We start from the raw sequence: 16,970 nt of genomic DNA, 5'->3' as shown, positions 1-16,970 counted from the left end.
ATTCGCCTAAAGATAAGCTCTCTGGAACGGATTAATGTCGTTGGTCCACTTTTTTTTTTTTTTTTTTTTTTTTTTTTTTTTTTAAATCACTGGGAGTGATGTGGTCTGGTCCAGTCAGAGAAAAGTAATGTCATTACAAATGGTGCCTTCCACCATTCCTCCTATCAAAAGTGGGGTTCACTGCTTAAAGGATTAGTATATTATAATCAAAAAGAAGCGCTAAGCCACAAGGACTATACAGCGCTGCAGGGCAGGAAGGAAGCGAGGGCATCAGGTGGCAAAAGGGAGATGGATGAGTAATAGGTTACGGATAACAGCGGAGTAGTGGATGGTGAAAGGGTAAAGGGCAGCAAGAGACTGAACTAGAAAGGGCTGAGGGGAGAGCGAAAAGTGAGTTTGTGGAGTAAATCAGTCGTTGTCAAGAAGTCAATGAGAGAGTCAGGATTAAAGGAGGGTCCATCAGCAAGAAGGGAAGGTAAAGAGAGAGTAGTAGAACGAAGACGACGTTTGAGGTAAATTCTGCGTGCTCGTTGATAGAGAGGGCAGTCTAACAGAATTTGGCTAATCGATACTGGAACTTGACACTGCTCACAGAGAGGAACAGGGTGCCTCTCCATGAGATACCCATGAGTAAGACGAGTGTGGCCAATGCGAAGGCAGGAGAGATTGGTCTCCCAACCTCGGCACTGATGACAAGAAGACGGCCAGTAACCTATGCTCGGTTTAATAGAATGAAGTTTGTTACCGAGCAGAGTTGACCAACGTTGTTGCCAACGGGTGCGAAGGTGGGTAGCTATTGCAGCAAAATAGTCCAGAAATGGAACACCTCGATAGGAAATTGGTAGGTCATGTACTGCTGACCGCACAGCAGTGTCTGCCTGTTCATTGCCCTGTACGTCGACATGACCAGGGACCCAACAAAAAACAATATCTTTATGTTTGGTAGAGATACGGCGTAGCCAAAGTTGGATACGGAGAACTAGGGGATGAGATGTATCAAATTTTCGTATAGCCTGTAGAGCACTAAGGGAGTCTGAGACTAATACAAATGATGACACAGGCATAGATGCGATACGAATAAGTGCTGCAAGAATGGCATACAGTTCAGCAGTAAAAATGCTAGCTGAAGATAGTAAATGCCCCCACACGACGCTGTCCGGAAACACTGCTGCGAATCCGACGCCGTCTGAAGACTTAGAGCCATCTGTGTACACAGCGGTGGCATGAGAATGGGAGTGGAAGTGATCAAGAAAAAGAGCGGGAAGCCACCGTAGGCAGTTGAGCTTTCGAGCAAGGGAGTGAGAAAGAACAGACCCGAACAGCTGGAACTTCCCAGGGGGGTAGGGAAAAGTGAGATGCTACATGAACATATAAAGGTGGTAACTGAAGGGAAGACAAGAGTGAATGTAGGCGAAGAGAAAAGGGACGGAGCAAACAGGGGCGGCGAACGAATAAAGAATGTCTACTAATATCGGTGACCATTCTATAAATGGAAGGATTGTGTAGATCGTGAGAGCGCACATAGTAGCGAAGGCAATGGGCATCACGGCGATCAGACAAGGATGGAACATTCGCTTCTGTATAGAGGCTCTCAACAGGGGAACAGCGAAAAGCACCAAGGCACAAACGTAATCCTTGGTGATGGATAGAGTTAAGGCTAGAGAGTAGCAGGAGAGGCCGCGGAATAAATCTGGTCACCATAATCGAGTTTCGATAAAACGAGGGCTGAATGTAGGTGAAGCAGAGTTCGACGATCAGCTCCGCAGGAAAGATAAGCAAGGGTTTTAAGGTTTAGCTGGCTGTGACAAGTTGCCTTCAGAGAGGTAATGTGAGGTTTCCAGGATAACCTACGGTCAAAGAGAAGGCCTAGAAACCTGAGTATCACGTTCGGGGATACGGGAGCCATAGAGATACAAAGGATGATCGGAGATAACAGAGCGTCTAGTGAAAGTAATTTGGCGAGTTTTGGTACTTGAAAATTTAAACCCATGCGTGGTGGCCCAAGTGGAAACACTGTCGACCGCATGCTGGAGAGAAACCAATAAGATGACAGTCAGCGCCTGCACAAGCAATAGCGAAGTCATCAACATAGTGATGACCAAATATTGGGTGGAAGAACAGAGGCCAAATCATTTATAGCAAGGAGAAAAAGTGTTGTGCTTAGAACACATCCCTGAGGGACACCTTCAGCTTGGACGAAGTCCGGGGAAAGAACATAATTGACTCGAACACGGAAATGTCTGTCAGTTAAAAAGTTCTTAAGGAAGAATGGTAGATTGCCTCGGAGGCCTAAGGAATGGGCCTGGGCCAAAATATACCTCCAAGTTGTGTCATATGCCTTCTCAAGGTCAAAAAATATGGCAATAACTGAGTGATTAATCGCAAAGGCATTACGAACATACGTATCCAAGCGTAGTAAGGGGTCTATGGTAGAACGACCCGTACGAAAGCCATATTGACTAGCGGAGAGACTGTTGTGTGTCTCTAAATACCACATTAAACGTCGATTTACGAGACGTTCCATCACTTTGCAAACTGCACTAGTAAGAGCGATGGTACGATAGTGGGAGGCATCATGTCCTGTAGTACCCGGTTTGCGGAAAGGGAGAACAATGGCAGATTTCCACAGCTGGGGAAGAACTCCTTGTGCCCAAATAAGATTGAAGAGGTGTAAGAGGACTACAAGGGCTGACCGATGTAAATGTTGTAACATACGAATATGAATGTTGTCAGGCCCAGCTGCCGATGATCGGCAACCTGAGAGCGTTGCCTCCAGTTCTTGAAGTGTAAATGGCACATTATACCTTTCTTCTCTGAGAGAAGAAAAGTCCAAGGGTACTAACTCTCTGGCAGACTTTGAGGAAAGAAACGAGGGGCATAGATGGAGCCCTCGGGAAATACAGACCAGATGTGTGCCAAGTTCAATGGCAACGTCGAGAGGGTTTGCTACTTCAACACCAGCGACCCGTAGAACAGGAGCCGGGCCAGGAGAGTATTTACCACTCGATTTCCTCACTTTTTTCCAGACTGCACTCATAGAAGAAGCAGAGGTGATGGTGGAAACAGTCTCGCCAACAAGTGAGTTTAGCTTCACGGATGACACGGCGAGCGATCGCACGCTTCTGCTTAAAATCAATAAGTCTCTCAGCGGTTCTATTGTACCGGTACCTGCCCCAAGCAGCACGTTTCAAACGTACTGCACGAGCACAAGCAAGAGACCACCAAGGCACGCACTTCTGAGAATGCCTGTCTGAGGTTTGGGGTATAGAATGAGAAGCTGCGGTATAAACTGACGTCGAGAAGATGTGTAGGAGCTCATCAATGGAGGATGAAGAAGGAACCTCACTAAAAGCAGTGAGGTGTGAGTAAAGATCCCAATTTGCCCGATCAAATTGCCAGCGAGGGCTACGGAAAGGTGGTGAATAGGAAGGAGAAGAAAGAATGATCGGAAAAATGATCGCTGTCATGCAAGTCCGGTAGAACAGACCAGGTGAAGTCTAGTGCAGTGGAGGAAGAGCAGACTGATAGATCGATGCAAGAGAGAGTATGAGTACGAGGATCAAAATGGGTGGGAGTACCCGTATTTAAAACATGGAGGGGGTGAGAGGCGAGAAAAGCCTCCAACTGGATGCCACGCGAGTCACAATGAGATCCCCCCCCCCAGAGGAAACGGTGGGCATTAAAATCACCAAGTAACAGAAGTGGTGGTGGTAAGGATAAACAAGAAAGGCAAAGTCTGGGATAGAAAATGCTCGAGAAGGAGAGAGATATAAAGAACATATTGTAAACCACTTATTCAAGTGGATACGGGCTGCAGTGTAATGCAGCGAGGTATGGACAAATAGTTGACAGTACGGAATATCATTGCATAGAAGGGCACTTTCATTAAAGGTCCCATCTGAGAAAGGATTCGAAGAATACAATAAATTATAGCCTGAGATAGGTTGGAAGACAGCAGAGTGTAATTTTGGTTCTTGTAAGCAAGCACCAACAGGGGAAAACCTGGAAAGCAACATCTGAAGCTCACCCCGATTACCCCTGAGGCCGCGGATATTCCACTGTAAATAGGCCATGATTGGCGATGAAGAAAATACCAGGAATCTGTAGGTAAAGGCACCTACGGACTAGAGGGGTTAGAAAAGTCATGTGGTGGCATTGGAAGACGTTCAAGTAGCGAAGGAACGGAGCGTTGCGAAGATTGGGGTTGTGAAGATGGAGGAGAGGGAAGAGAAGGAACAGGAAGTGAATCAGTGTCCATTGAAGGTTTAGTCTCTGCAATATATTCTGAAATGGCTTCAAGTGTTTCTGAATTCAAAGATGTATGGGAGACCTATTGGAGATAGAAGGAGGAGGGTGAGTAAAGATTGGGACAGTAATGGACTGTACCAAAGTAGAGGGGGAGGGAAGAGTGTAAGAAACTGGAGATGAAGTGTGGGGGGGGGGGGGGGGACAGAAGAGGCAGAAACCTGGGAGGTGGCAGAAGAGGGAGAAACTTGGGAGGGGACGGGGGTGGAAGGCATAGTACGAGGAGGAGGGTGAATCTCCACACTTGTAATAGAGCCAGAGAGAGGGGAAGAACTAGGTACAGAGACTGGAAAGGTAAAGTGTGGAGGTGGAAGAAGGGAAGGAAGGGGCAAAGATGATTTGAGCAATGTGGATTTTTTGGACTTCTGAGAAGTAGAGGGGCGATTGGTATTAGGTGTCGTATGAGGTCTTGTCGATACTGGGGCTTGTGAGGAAGGACGCGAAGATGTGAGAACAGACCGAGTTGTAGTTGGGACATCAGAGCCAAGGACAGCAAAAGGATTAGATGCCGTAGTGGCTATGGGAGGGGTAACAACAGAGGAGGCTGCAGAAGATGGGACCCCAGAAGTGGGGGGGATGTTTGGAAACACGAGAATAAGAAACACGGGGTAGTCTCCCTTGGAGGCGGAGATGAGTAACTGCCATAGCATAAGGGAGACCTTCTGCCTCTTTGAGGCAACGGATTTCACGTTCATTTAAGTAGACCTGGCAACGGCGGGAGTACGAAGGGTGAGCTTCATTACAATTAAGGCAAGATGGAGGTTGACTGCAAGATGTATTAGAATGGTCGTCGGCACCACAGACTGGGCATTCGGCCATAGATCTGCAATATTTCGCTGGGTGACCAAAACGCCAGCAATTTCTACATTGTTGCGGTGTAAGTATCACCTTCCGAACTTGTAACCGATGTCCCGCGACATACAGAGGACGGGAGTTCTCGGCTGTCAAAAGTTAAACGAGTCACATTGCAAGGGTAACGTCTCCGCCCCCGGGCAGGAAGGACATAAGTGTCTACTTTGAGGATTGGGAGATCCTGGAGTTCCAGCTGTTCAAAAATGTCATTGCCACATGACTGGAAATTCTGTTGGACTATGGTATGGGGCAGAATGACAGTACCACTACAAGAATTGAGAGAAAGATGTTTTTCAATAGTGATAGGAGTAGTATCGATATTCGAAAGGAGAGAAAGATCATGAGCTTGGGTAGCATTCTGGACAGTGACGATGCGCATACCGCTCGAGAGCATGAAATGAAATATCTCTACCAACATGACGCAGGGGAGCTTTGCCAATACTATGGTCAGAAAGGTAGGCAGAAGTCGGTCTTAAAGAATTTAGTCCATTGTGTGGTCCGAAACTGAGCGTGGAGAGGGAATGCTTGACGTGTCGGTCTTTTCCAAGTAGAATGGGAAGGTAACGAAGGAGCATCAGGAGATTGATGTTGGCGTTTAGGAGTAGGACCGGAGTTGGTCCGGCGTAAAATGGGCGGGCGATTCGAAAATTGCCGTACCGTAGAGGGAGAAGCCGGAAGCATAGTCAAAGGAGAGCGGAGTTCAGACAAATCGAAGGAGTCAGTCGAAGCCCCGGTACCTTAAATGGGTGAGGAAACAGCACCAGCAAGAGGTACAGGGGCATCAGGAGTGTCCGAAGAGTGATCTAAACACAAGGCAGGGTCAGAATGGGGTGCGGTATCAAGAAGGGGCCTGGGGGTAGTGGGTTCATGGACTAGGGCTGCCATGGTTAGGTTACTCCTTTGCTTTTTGTTTTTAACCCTTTGAGGGTTTTCGTCGTACTAGTACGTCTTACGCGTAGGGGTTTTTGACGTACTAGTACTCAAATTCTAGCGACCTCAAATCTAGTGGGAGAAAGCTGGTAGGCCTTCATATGAAAGAATGGGTCTATGTGGTCAGTGTGCGCAGTCTAAAAAAAATCCTGCAGCACACGGTGCATAATGAGAAAAAAAAAAACTTTTTCCATTTTTTTTTTAATAAATCAGCGACTTTGCAGTGTATTTTCGTATAGTATTTATTGTTGTATTCTAGTTTTCTTGGTCTCATTTTATAGAATGGAAGACATATTACTGAAATTGAGATGATTTTGACTGGTTTTACAATGAAAGGTGCCTTGAAATTGAGCTCAAAGTAGCAGAAATGTTCGATTTTTACCAAACTTCAAAAGTAAACAAATCGTGCCAAGCGTGCAATACACGTCAACTGGTGAGTAATATTCTTTCACAAGTGCACCAATAATATTTATACCATTTTTTACACTAATGCAGTAGTCTGCATAACAGTAAATCTTATATTTTTTGTGAGAATAAAAATTCAAAGTGGAAAGCAAAAGAATATAAGAGGGGCCTTGAGACGTGACTAATGACTAGAGGAAATGTCATTTTAGTGCCAGGAATATCTTTCTCGTTTATTCTGGACCCTATTCCGAAATTGGCATCTTTTGAAATTTGTGTGAAATTGGCAAAATTGCTAAATTCTGACCACTGTACTGGATAGTTGAATTTATAAATGGGTGGTTTCTTGCACCCATTCGATAGAAAAAATGGAGTTCTAGCGAAATATTCATGTTTTTTCTTGACTAGTACAGTGAAATTGGCCAAAAATGGGGCTCAATGTGGGCAAAATCGCCGATCCGTAAACATCGCCGAGACCGCTAACTTTGCGAGAGCATAATTCCGTAAGTTTTCTATCAAATTTCAAACTTTTGGTGTCGTTATGATCAGGAAAAGATTCTCTATCTTTTCATAAGAGAAAATAATTTTTTTTTTTTTTAAATTTGGCCGACCCTGAGAACGAGTTTCGGAGAGGGCCTGTCGACCCTCAAAGGGTTAAGAAAAAAAAAAAAAAAAAAAAAAAAAAAAAAAAAAAGAATAAAAAAAGGGGGGAGCAGGGAGGAATAGTTCCCAGGAGGAATGAAAGGGCCGGAAATCTCCCTCCGCGCCCAAGAGGACCTCAACACCGCTAGTAGCGCAGATGCAGCATGGAACCTGTGCCATACCCTACCCTTCATGCCAGTAAACCAGCAATCCGGGATAGCAACCTCACATCTGCCGAGCTACCTTGGTGGACAAAAGAGGGCGGCCGGATATCCGCCACAAAGCATACCTCCTTCGGCCACCACCCCCGGAATCCGAAAGGTGGCTTCCAGAGATACACCCGTCGCCCGAAAGACACCCAAAGCTACTCCGGGATACCAGAGAGGGATTGGGACATCCCCAGGCAATCCAGATTCCACGGCAAACTATGCCACCGCCAAGAACCTCAATGGAATGGGATGGACCCCGGCGTCCTTTCCCCTACCTAGGAACTAGCTCGCCTGTGGGAGAAATCCCAAAGGCCAAAAAGAGGAAGGGCAAAAGGGAGGGGTGGGGAGGAGGAGGAGGAATGGAAAAAGGGGAGGATGGGATAGGGGAGGGGAGAATGGGGGGTAATTAGGTTCGGTCTGAGGAAGAAGACCGACAGGGCTAATTCCTCAGACCAAGAGCCTCTTCACCATGCCAAGGAGCCCCCCCTTGAAGAGGAAGGATTAGTATAGCTCACTGTATGAATGCATGAAAGAACAAAAGGTAGGGGTCATCCCAAAAAGGGGTTTGAGGGAGGGGCAAGGGAGTTCAACATCTTCCCAAAATATATCAAACACTACTGGAACAAGTGAAGCCTTCAAGAGGAAACTGGAAAAGTATCTTCACCAGGTGCCAAATCAACCAGGCTGTGATGGACAAGTGGGGCAGCAGGCCTCCAACAGCAATAGCCTGGTTGACCAGGCAAGCACCAGAGTAGTGAAACTCTCGGAACTCTTTAAAGATACTATGCTCATAAAGTGGGAGGTAGTATGACATTGCTATGCCTCTTAACCCTTTCAGGGTTGAGAGGTCCTCTCCTAAACTTGTTCTGAAGATCGAAAATTTTTTTTTGGGGAAAAAAAAAAAAAATTTACTTATGGAAAGGTAGAGAATCTTTTCCTGATCATAATGATACCAAAAGTATGAAATTTGATGGAAAAACTTATGGAATTATGCTCTTGCAAAGTTAGCGGTATCGACGATGTTTACACATTGGTGATTTCGCCGACCGAGCCCTATTTTCGGCCAATTCCAGTGTACTAGTCGACAAAAATCATAACTATTTTGCTAGAACTCCATTATTATTTTTTTTTCTATCAAATGAGTACAAGAAACCACCCATTTACCAATTTGAACTATCCAATAAAGTGGTCAATTTAACAATTTTGCCAATTTCACACAAATTTCAAAAGATACCAATTTCCAAATAGGGTCCAGAATAAACAGACATTCCTGGCACTAAAATAACATTTCCTCTGTTCATTAGTCACATCCCCAGGCCCCTCTATACATTTCTTTTGCTTTCCACTGAATTTTTATCCTCGCAAAAAAAAAAAATAGAAGATTTACTGGTATGCAGACTACTGCATTAGTGTAGAAATGGTATAAATAATATCTCGTGAAAGAATATTAGACTCGCCAGCTGACGTGTATTGGACGTGTGGCATGATTTGTTTACTTTTGAACTTTGGCAAAAATCAAACATTTCTGCTACTTCGAGCTCAATTTCAAGGTACTTTTCATTGTGAAACCAATCAAAATCATCTCAATTCTGTAATGTGTCTTCCATTCTATGAAATGAAACCAGGAAAACTAGAATACAACCATAAATACCATACAAACATACAGTGCAAAGTCACTGTTTTAAACCATAAACACTCAATTTTTTTTTATCATTTCGCACTGTATGCTGCAGGATTTTTTTTATGCTGTGCACACTGACCACAGACCCATTCTTTCATATGTAGGCCTACCAGCTTTCTCTCAGATTTGAAGGCACTAGAATTTAGGCGCACTAGTACATCAATAACCCTGGTGCGCAAGCCATACTAGTACGTAGTTAACCCTGAAAGGGTTAATTGTGGCATATCCAGAATTTTATTTATATTTAATCTTTTGAGAGAAGTTGTAGAGGTTGGTGGACAAATTTGAGGGTACATAAAAGAAAAAATGAGTGAATACAGTCTCTCCTCGGTTAACGGCGAAGTTCTGTTCCTAAGTAGGTTGGAGCATACTATGTATAATGGTAGTGGGTTTGTGTCAACCATCTTTGATATTGTATTATGTCACCTTTGCACCATTTATAATATTTCTGGTACATTGTTAAATATTTATACAGTAGTGTAGTATATTGTAATAAACAATAGGGGAAATCAAATAAAACATTACTTAGGTATGCATGCTGGTCAGAGCTGGTTGCAAGTCCAAGCAATCATTAAACGAGTATGTCAAGTCAGGAAACTATAGGAAAGAGCAAGGTGACGAGGATAAAATTTAGGTAATGTAAGACTGGATATCAGATTTGAAGGAAGGAGTATGGAGGAAGTGAATGTCTTCAAATATTTGGGAGTAGACAGTCAGCAGATGGGTCTATGAAAGATGAGGTAAACCATAGAATTGACAAGGTAAGGGGAAAAGTAGTGCACCGAGGCATTTGTGGAGACGAGAACATTATCCATGGAAGCAGAGGGAAATGTATGAAAGTAGTGGTACCAATTCTCATATGGGTGTGAAGCATAGGTAATGAATGTTGCAACAAGAAGGCTGGAGGCAGCTGAGATGTGTCAGCTATGTGTGGTGTGAATATGATCAAGAATCTTTAGCTTGGAGATTAGGAGGTACAGGATTTCTAAAAGTATTATCCAGAGGGCTGAAGAGGGGTCGTTGAGGTGGTTCAGACATTTCAAGATGGAACAAAATAGAACGAGGGTGTATGAATCTGTAGAAGGAAGGTAGGGTAGGGTAAGGTAGGGGTCATCCTAGGAAAGTTTAGGAGGTTTAGTGTGAGAGGGTCTTAAGACTTCTAGGAAGCTCGCATGAATGTGTTAGGTAGAACCCGCCGTATAAGTGGGGCCCTACTGTATTCACATTGTGAAATTAGAAAAGGTTACAGTTATAGGGAAAATGGCTAAAGTGGACAAACCAACCACTGTCCATGGGTGAAAGTGGCACTTATGCAAGATGTAAGGACTGGAATAGGATACAAAAATTAAACTTTCCAAAATACCTACATATAGTAAAACATCAATGGACAATGAAAGAACATTATGCCTGGAATCATTCATAAGCATCAAAAACATTTGCAACTGCATAATAAATATAAATACCACCAATGTTATTTATGCCCTAATGCCTAACTGTTAAGACTTTCATTGGTGTGTGCCTTGTTGACTATCACCATTCCAATTTTTTTTCCTTTTGAAAAGATGCATACCTATGTATAGATATGCAGTTATATGGAACCTTCATTTAAAACTTGTCCAGTGGCCAGTCTAGACATCTTGCTCCCAGAGCCTGACCTGGGGCAAAACTTTAGTCAACTGCCTGGTCAACAAGGCTGTTATTGTTGCCCCCCCCCCTCCCTCCACATCCATCACAGCCTGGCTGATTTGGTACTTAGCAGAGGTAATGATTTTCCAAGATTTCTATATTCATTCTAACACTATATCCAATATCTACTGGTAGAAAAGCTAATAGTCCCAGCCCACAGATTTTGAAAGTGCTCTTACTATGCCCAGGATGCCTCTGCTTTTCACTGGGTTTTTACATTTCCATATCTCTCCTTCCAGTATGGGGTTACAGTAATGTCTAGGTTTAAGACTAGGCCCTCAAGTACTGTCCACATGTATCCAGAAGAGTACCTATTCAGGATCTGAGGCATTCCTAGTAGTTCAAATGTTTTATTGGCACTGCAGGAAGTAAATCCATTCCAGCTCTAATAGTGTGTTGAACTGAACTATCAACACCGAGCAGTAGCATAGGCGGGAGAGCACAAGTGGTTTCCCTGGTTTGGAAGGGAAAATGGATCTGATTTTATAAAGCACACTGTAAATAGTCTTCAAAAAAGGTTCCACTCAACAGCATATACACCTCCTTACCCTCACTGCTGGAATTTTCTACCATTATATGAATTGGCATCATTTACGGAAACCTGTCTAACACGAGAAAAACAAAGATACAATACTCTAAGTATCTTAAAGCAAATTCCTCAACATTTCTATTAAAATAATCAAGTGACTTAACAGTCATGAACATATTAGATGCAAAAAATTTAAAGTTTTAATTATGGTATGAAAACTAACCTCATTAGTTTCCTTTTTATATAACTTTAGTGTAGGGAATGACTGAATTTTCGTGTGCTCCAGCTCATTCGCAGTTGCATCCATTTTGCCAATAACAATAGTTTCGTGGTCTTTGTATCTCTCACCCAGCTGATCATAGATAGGAGCCAGCTGCTTGCAGTGACCACACCATGGTGCATAGAACTCTACCAGGACATCTTTCTCCTTATTGAAAGCTACTTCATCAAAGTTAGATGCTACCAGAACCTGTTAATATAATGTAACTGATAATTAACAATGAATTTATTATAATGAAGGATAAAGTTAAAATTATTTTTTCTAGTTGTGAACTTAGTTTTTCTAAGCTGCAAGAAATGTGCTCGACTTTAAATTAAAAAAAATATCTTGCATAAGAACATTACAGAGGGTTGTGTACTTTTCAGCTAAAATTTGATAAAAGGTAAACTATTATGTAACAGAGTAACTTGGCACCTTTGTGGTAGCTTCATCAATTTTAAATTACAAAATTCTAATATACAAAACATTTGGTACATAACCATCTCATGGGGGAGAAAGGACCAGGCCTAGTGACTAACTTGGCACCCATACTTTTTACTGAATCTTTGTAGATGAATGGTTCAGAGAACCAACACATCGATAAATTACACATGTGCAACTCTTGGGTATCTTTATTGAAGAAACGTATCGCCACAGTGGCTTCAGTCCATTGTATGGACTGATGAAGCCACTGTGCGGCAATATGTTTCTTCAATAAAGATACCCAAGAGTTGCACATGTGTAATTTATCATACTGAATCTTCCCTCCCCTCCTGGTGTTTAGCTACCATACAGTATTACACTATGCAAATTAACTTTTTACTCTAATAAGGTGTGGTATTTCCTGAAAGAGGATGCCCACCAAAATGAAGTTGAAAAATCAACTATATACCATGCAAAACACTTTTCCCTACAGGGTGGGACAAGGACAAGGCAAGTGTTGACTTTTCCCTATACGAAGCATGTGCTTGCAGAAGATTCATTTCTGCTCTTATATGGTTTACAAGCCTGCCCTCTGCAGCCATTCATATTTGGCTCCATAAGCTCTTTTCCTTTCCTAAAATTGGCTCAGTACTGATATAACTGTCATATGGCAATCTAGGCCCGACAATCCTTGGAATGCTCTTTCCGTTAGATGGCTATACACCTCTGATCTCCTCACCCTACGACCTCTAGACATCCTAGTTTGCCTAAATGCTACTATTCTGGCCCTGTATATTAAACCAATGGGAATCTATCTTTCACTGGCATTCAAGAATATAGCTTATCAAACCCCCAATAGACCATAACATTTTATAAATCTCACAGCTCACTATCTGCTGTTTAGAATCCCTATTTCCTACACATGAAAGCTATGCAACTTTAAGCCAAAAATACTTTACACCACTAAGTTTTATTTACAAAATTTACATCTAATATTACCATTTGTACTAATGTCATTGTTTAGAACACTAATCTTCTGGTGTTCTATTGCCATGAAGTACCACCCTTTCCCTGACATACCTGCTGTAGCATAAAACTTATTTACATAGAAGAAACATGAATTTGCCAGACCAAAACTAAAGGATTTTAACTTAGCCAAGTTATATTACTGGGCTATGTTCAACCAGATGGGGGTCTTACAATGCCAAGGGAAAGAATGAGTAGCAATTAAGTTTGATCTAAGTAATGAGATTATATCATTTCTGGCATCTGCCAAGTTTATTAGTGCTGCATAAGGTATATGCAGAAAGTCATGCCCAGTTTCCTCTGGCACCCACACTGGGTAAATTGTCAAACCCACTTAACAGATCAAATGGCATGGCAATTTAAATTTGAATTCTTATGCACTTATTTATTGAACCAGTGAAACTGCATTAAAGATTACCGTACAATTTGTATAGCTTTACACCAGGGAAAAATAAAATTTGAACTTGCTTATTTTAAACTGACCTTACAAGAACAGTCAAAGTAAAATATTTAGAAATTAGAAAATTTAAAATTTTAAGCTGATATACATAACCACTACAATACTATTTAACTTCTGGTGGAAGAAAAGTCACATGGAAATTAAACCATTACATTTGAATGGCTTAAACAGTATATATTTTACCACATTCATCAAAACAGATTTTTACCAACTAGCACACTGTACAGTCAGGATCATCAGCATTAACCAAACTTAATAGGCAAAACTCAATTTCCTGCAGCAAAGTGCAAGTGGACAAACGCCTACAGATAGCCCTCTCAAAACAGAACACTAAACTTTCATATTCCAAAATTAGAACACTAGACTAGCCTGTGTCAATGCAACTAAACTTTACAAAAATTTAATTTGGGTCGATTCCCACTCGGAAAATTGTCTCCTGTGCCGTTAGAAACTCCTGGGCGAGGATTGAAAAGGGGCAATATTTTAGGGGGTGATAGAGCTGCCAGGTTGTGAAGGTGGTAGGAGCCACAATACAAAATACAACTGGCAATAAGTGATGGTGGAGAATGGTGTTAGGTGGACTGCTGGTAGGTGATTAAGATGTTGGCATTAGGTTAACAAGCAACCAAATCTACAATGTAAGGTATCAAGAATTTTTTCTAGACAAATATTTATAGGCTCTATACAACTTTCTAACCCTATTTTTTACATTACATTGGATATAACAGTGGTACACAATACAAAGTTAGATTAGACATGTGTAACATCTGGGTATCTTATTTTGTGGTTTTGTTGACTAGTGGCTTTACTAATACTATAAGATGAATAAACAGAAGACTGAAGAGGTAGATGAGGTAATTAATCCCTAAGCAGGCGTTCCATTACTTCAGTCCTGGAGTCTAAGTGAAGCACAGGCAAGAAGACACTTGTATAGCAATTCCTATATTGAACCGAAAGCCACCAATTTTTCAAACCTTTACAAAATAAAAATTGCCAGAAGTTCTACATGTATAATTCAACATACCCAATAAAATTCTTTTAACAGTTTCCAGACAACTTTTGTCAAGTCTGAAAGCCATTAAATTTAAGTCTTAAAGTGAGGTTTCTAACTCCATTCTTATTTTAGGTACAATATCAAATCTACGAGAACTTCATAGAAAGTTCGTATTAACTCACTTTGACAGGCTCCTTGTCCCAATCGTCAGTAAGTTCTTGAGACAGAAGATGTTGCTTCAACTTTCCATCCAAGTAGCTCTGTACAAAGCTAACTAATGCACTCTCACTCAGATCATACGTTTCTGGCTTGTACTTTGCCATATCTTCTTCCAACTTTATGATGCGAAGGCCTGGAACCTAAGTCACATTAAGAGTTAAAACTGAATTTCAAGGAGCTGCTCATTTCAAGCATGTTAATCATTTCAGATTTTCCAGAGGCTCTGTGAATGTATAATAGTACGTATTGCTTAAAAACGAGAAATTTTAATTAAAAATACTCTAATGTCAGCTTTCTTTGCAATATATGCAAATTGAATTTATAATTAAATTTAATAAAGGAACCAAAAAATAATTACCTCTTCCTTCTTCATTCCAAAGAACTCCAAGATGCGAGAGTGGTCCTCCTCATCAGTGTTTATCGTTACAAACAAAACTTGTCCCTTGAAACCTTTAGCAGCACCCTTGCACGCTTCCAAGTGCGTGTCATAGTGACCAGCCTCCTTTGACAAGAAAACTAGAAGATGGGATTTTATTTCACCTCCAAAGATCTTTGAAGCAGTCTCATGGTTGAAGTCTACAACTAAAGGCAATGAATTTGCTGCTACAAACTTTGTCAACTCTGCTTCTGTTACCTCTCCTTCAAAAACATTCTTTCCTTCATCAAAGTCCTTAAACAAAATCACACCATCACCTTCCAATCCATATTCTGAGAAAAGCTTTGTTTCAGATGTAATACCAAATGGAAAGTCATCAGTGGCAGATGCAGCAGACAAGAACTCCTTAGCAGGAGTAGATTCCTGATCCTTAAAGAAACCAATGATTACCACTGGTTTTTCAGCAATAAATGCCTTGGCATCTTCCACAGATTCAAGCGTCTTTGCAGGAGGACCAGTCTTCTTCAAAAGCCAATTAACGATGTCGTCAGCATGGCGACCACCATTGTATTCAATGGGTTTGCCAGAGCGGAAAAATTTGAGGGTGGGATAGCCACGGACACCATGTTCTTCAGCAAGTTCAGTTTCTTCTGTTGCATCTACCTTTGCTAATTTAATAGCAGATTCTTGTTCTGTTAGTTTTGCTGCAGCTTTCACATATTCAGGAGCAAGGGCTTTGCAGTGACCACACCATGGGGCATCTGCAATTAAGTTTTTTGTTTATTAATACATAATCCAGCTAGCATTTAACAAGCAACCAAATACCATAATTTATACCCCAAACAAATTTAAAAAACCTTAAACTATGTAGTTCAGTAAATACTTTAGAAGGTACTGGCACTACTTGTGGGTAAAGGATTGCATACCAATAAACCTAAATACTATACAGAAGTAAATTTTAAAGTCTAAAAACCATGTTAAAACTACATACAATCTATATTTAATAGGATATACTCAGGAGGGCAGTCAAGATGACTTTCCACCTGATCTAATCATCCAGGAACATTAAAGATTGCCATCCCATGTGTGGCCAGAACAGACTACTGAATAGTTAAATGACAAGCTTCATGATTATGATTCTGAAAGACAAAATGACCTGAAGTCACAAAGATTGGCAACAAACTTTTGGAAATGCAGCAGTGCAGCTGTCATAAAGAGGATGGGGAAACCAAGAGCTGAAATACTGGAAATGCTTAAAAATTGTATTCAAACAGTCCCAAAATTTATAGCAAATGATTAGAACATAGAATATTAATCAAGTATGGTATTGTGGGTGACATGACAAGCACATTGCCCAGGGTCATTATTTGGCATAATGAATTACAAGAACATTAATAGGCAAAATTAATAAAAACAGAGCATGAATGAAAAACAGTAATGAACAGTATAAAGTTAAAATTAACAATTTAATAGGATTAATTGGTCAAGTCAAGAGACATCCCTGAACTCTCCGCAGGAACCCTACAGGTAGGAAGGAAAAGTACATAGTTCAATATTTGACAAGTGCTTGCACAGTACATATATAGTATACACACATTTAACACCTGGCAATAGATATACAATATGCAAAAAGGGATTTTTTTTTTTTATTAACACACTGGCCGATTCCCACCAAGGCAGGGTGGCCCGAAAAAGAAAAACTTTCACCATCATTCACTCCATCACTGTCTTGCCAGAAGGGTGCTTTACACTACAGTTTTTAAACTGCAACATTAACACCCCTCCTTCAGAGTGCAGGCACTGTACTTCCCATCTCCAGGACACAAGTCCGGCCTGCCGGTTTCCCTGAATCCCTTCATAAATGTTACTTTGCTCACACTCCAACAGCACGTCAAGTATTAAAAACCATTAGTCTCCATTCGCTCCTATCAAACACGCTCACGCATGCCCGCTGGAAGTCCAAGCCCCTCCCACACA

The 16,970-nt window shown here is 41.6% G+C and overlaps 1 protein-coding gene across 1 annotated transcript in view; it reads right to left on the bottom strand.

The window, feature by feature from the left end:
• Pdi (protein disulfide isomerase) overlaps positions 1 to 16,970 on the bottom strand; it is a 42,541-nt gene that overhangs the window by 6,007 nt on the left and 19,564 nt on the right. Inside the window, 3 exon segments of the mRNA XM_053779211.2 lie at positions 11,460 to 11,705; positions 14,581 to 14,757; positions 14,976 to 15,754. Coding sequence (XP_053635186.2) covers positions 11,460 to 11,705; positions 14,581 to 14,757; positions 14,976 to 15,754 — 1,202 coding nt within the window.

Source organism: Cherax quadricarinatus, chromosome 29 (genome assembly GCF_038502225.1).
Source record: "Cherax quadricarinatus isolate ZL_2023a chromosome 29, ASM3850222v1, whole genome shotgun sequence".
Taxonomy (NCBI): domain Eukaryota; kingdom Metazoa; phylum Arthropoda; class Malacostraca; order Decapoda; family Parastacidae; genus Cherax; species Cherax quadricarinatus.
This window is presented reverse-complemented; position numbering and strand designations above follow the sequence as displayed.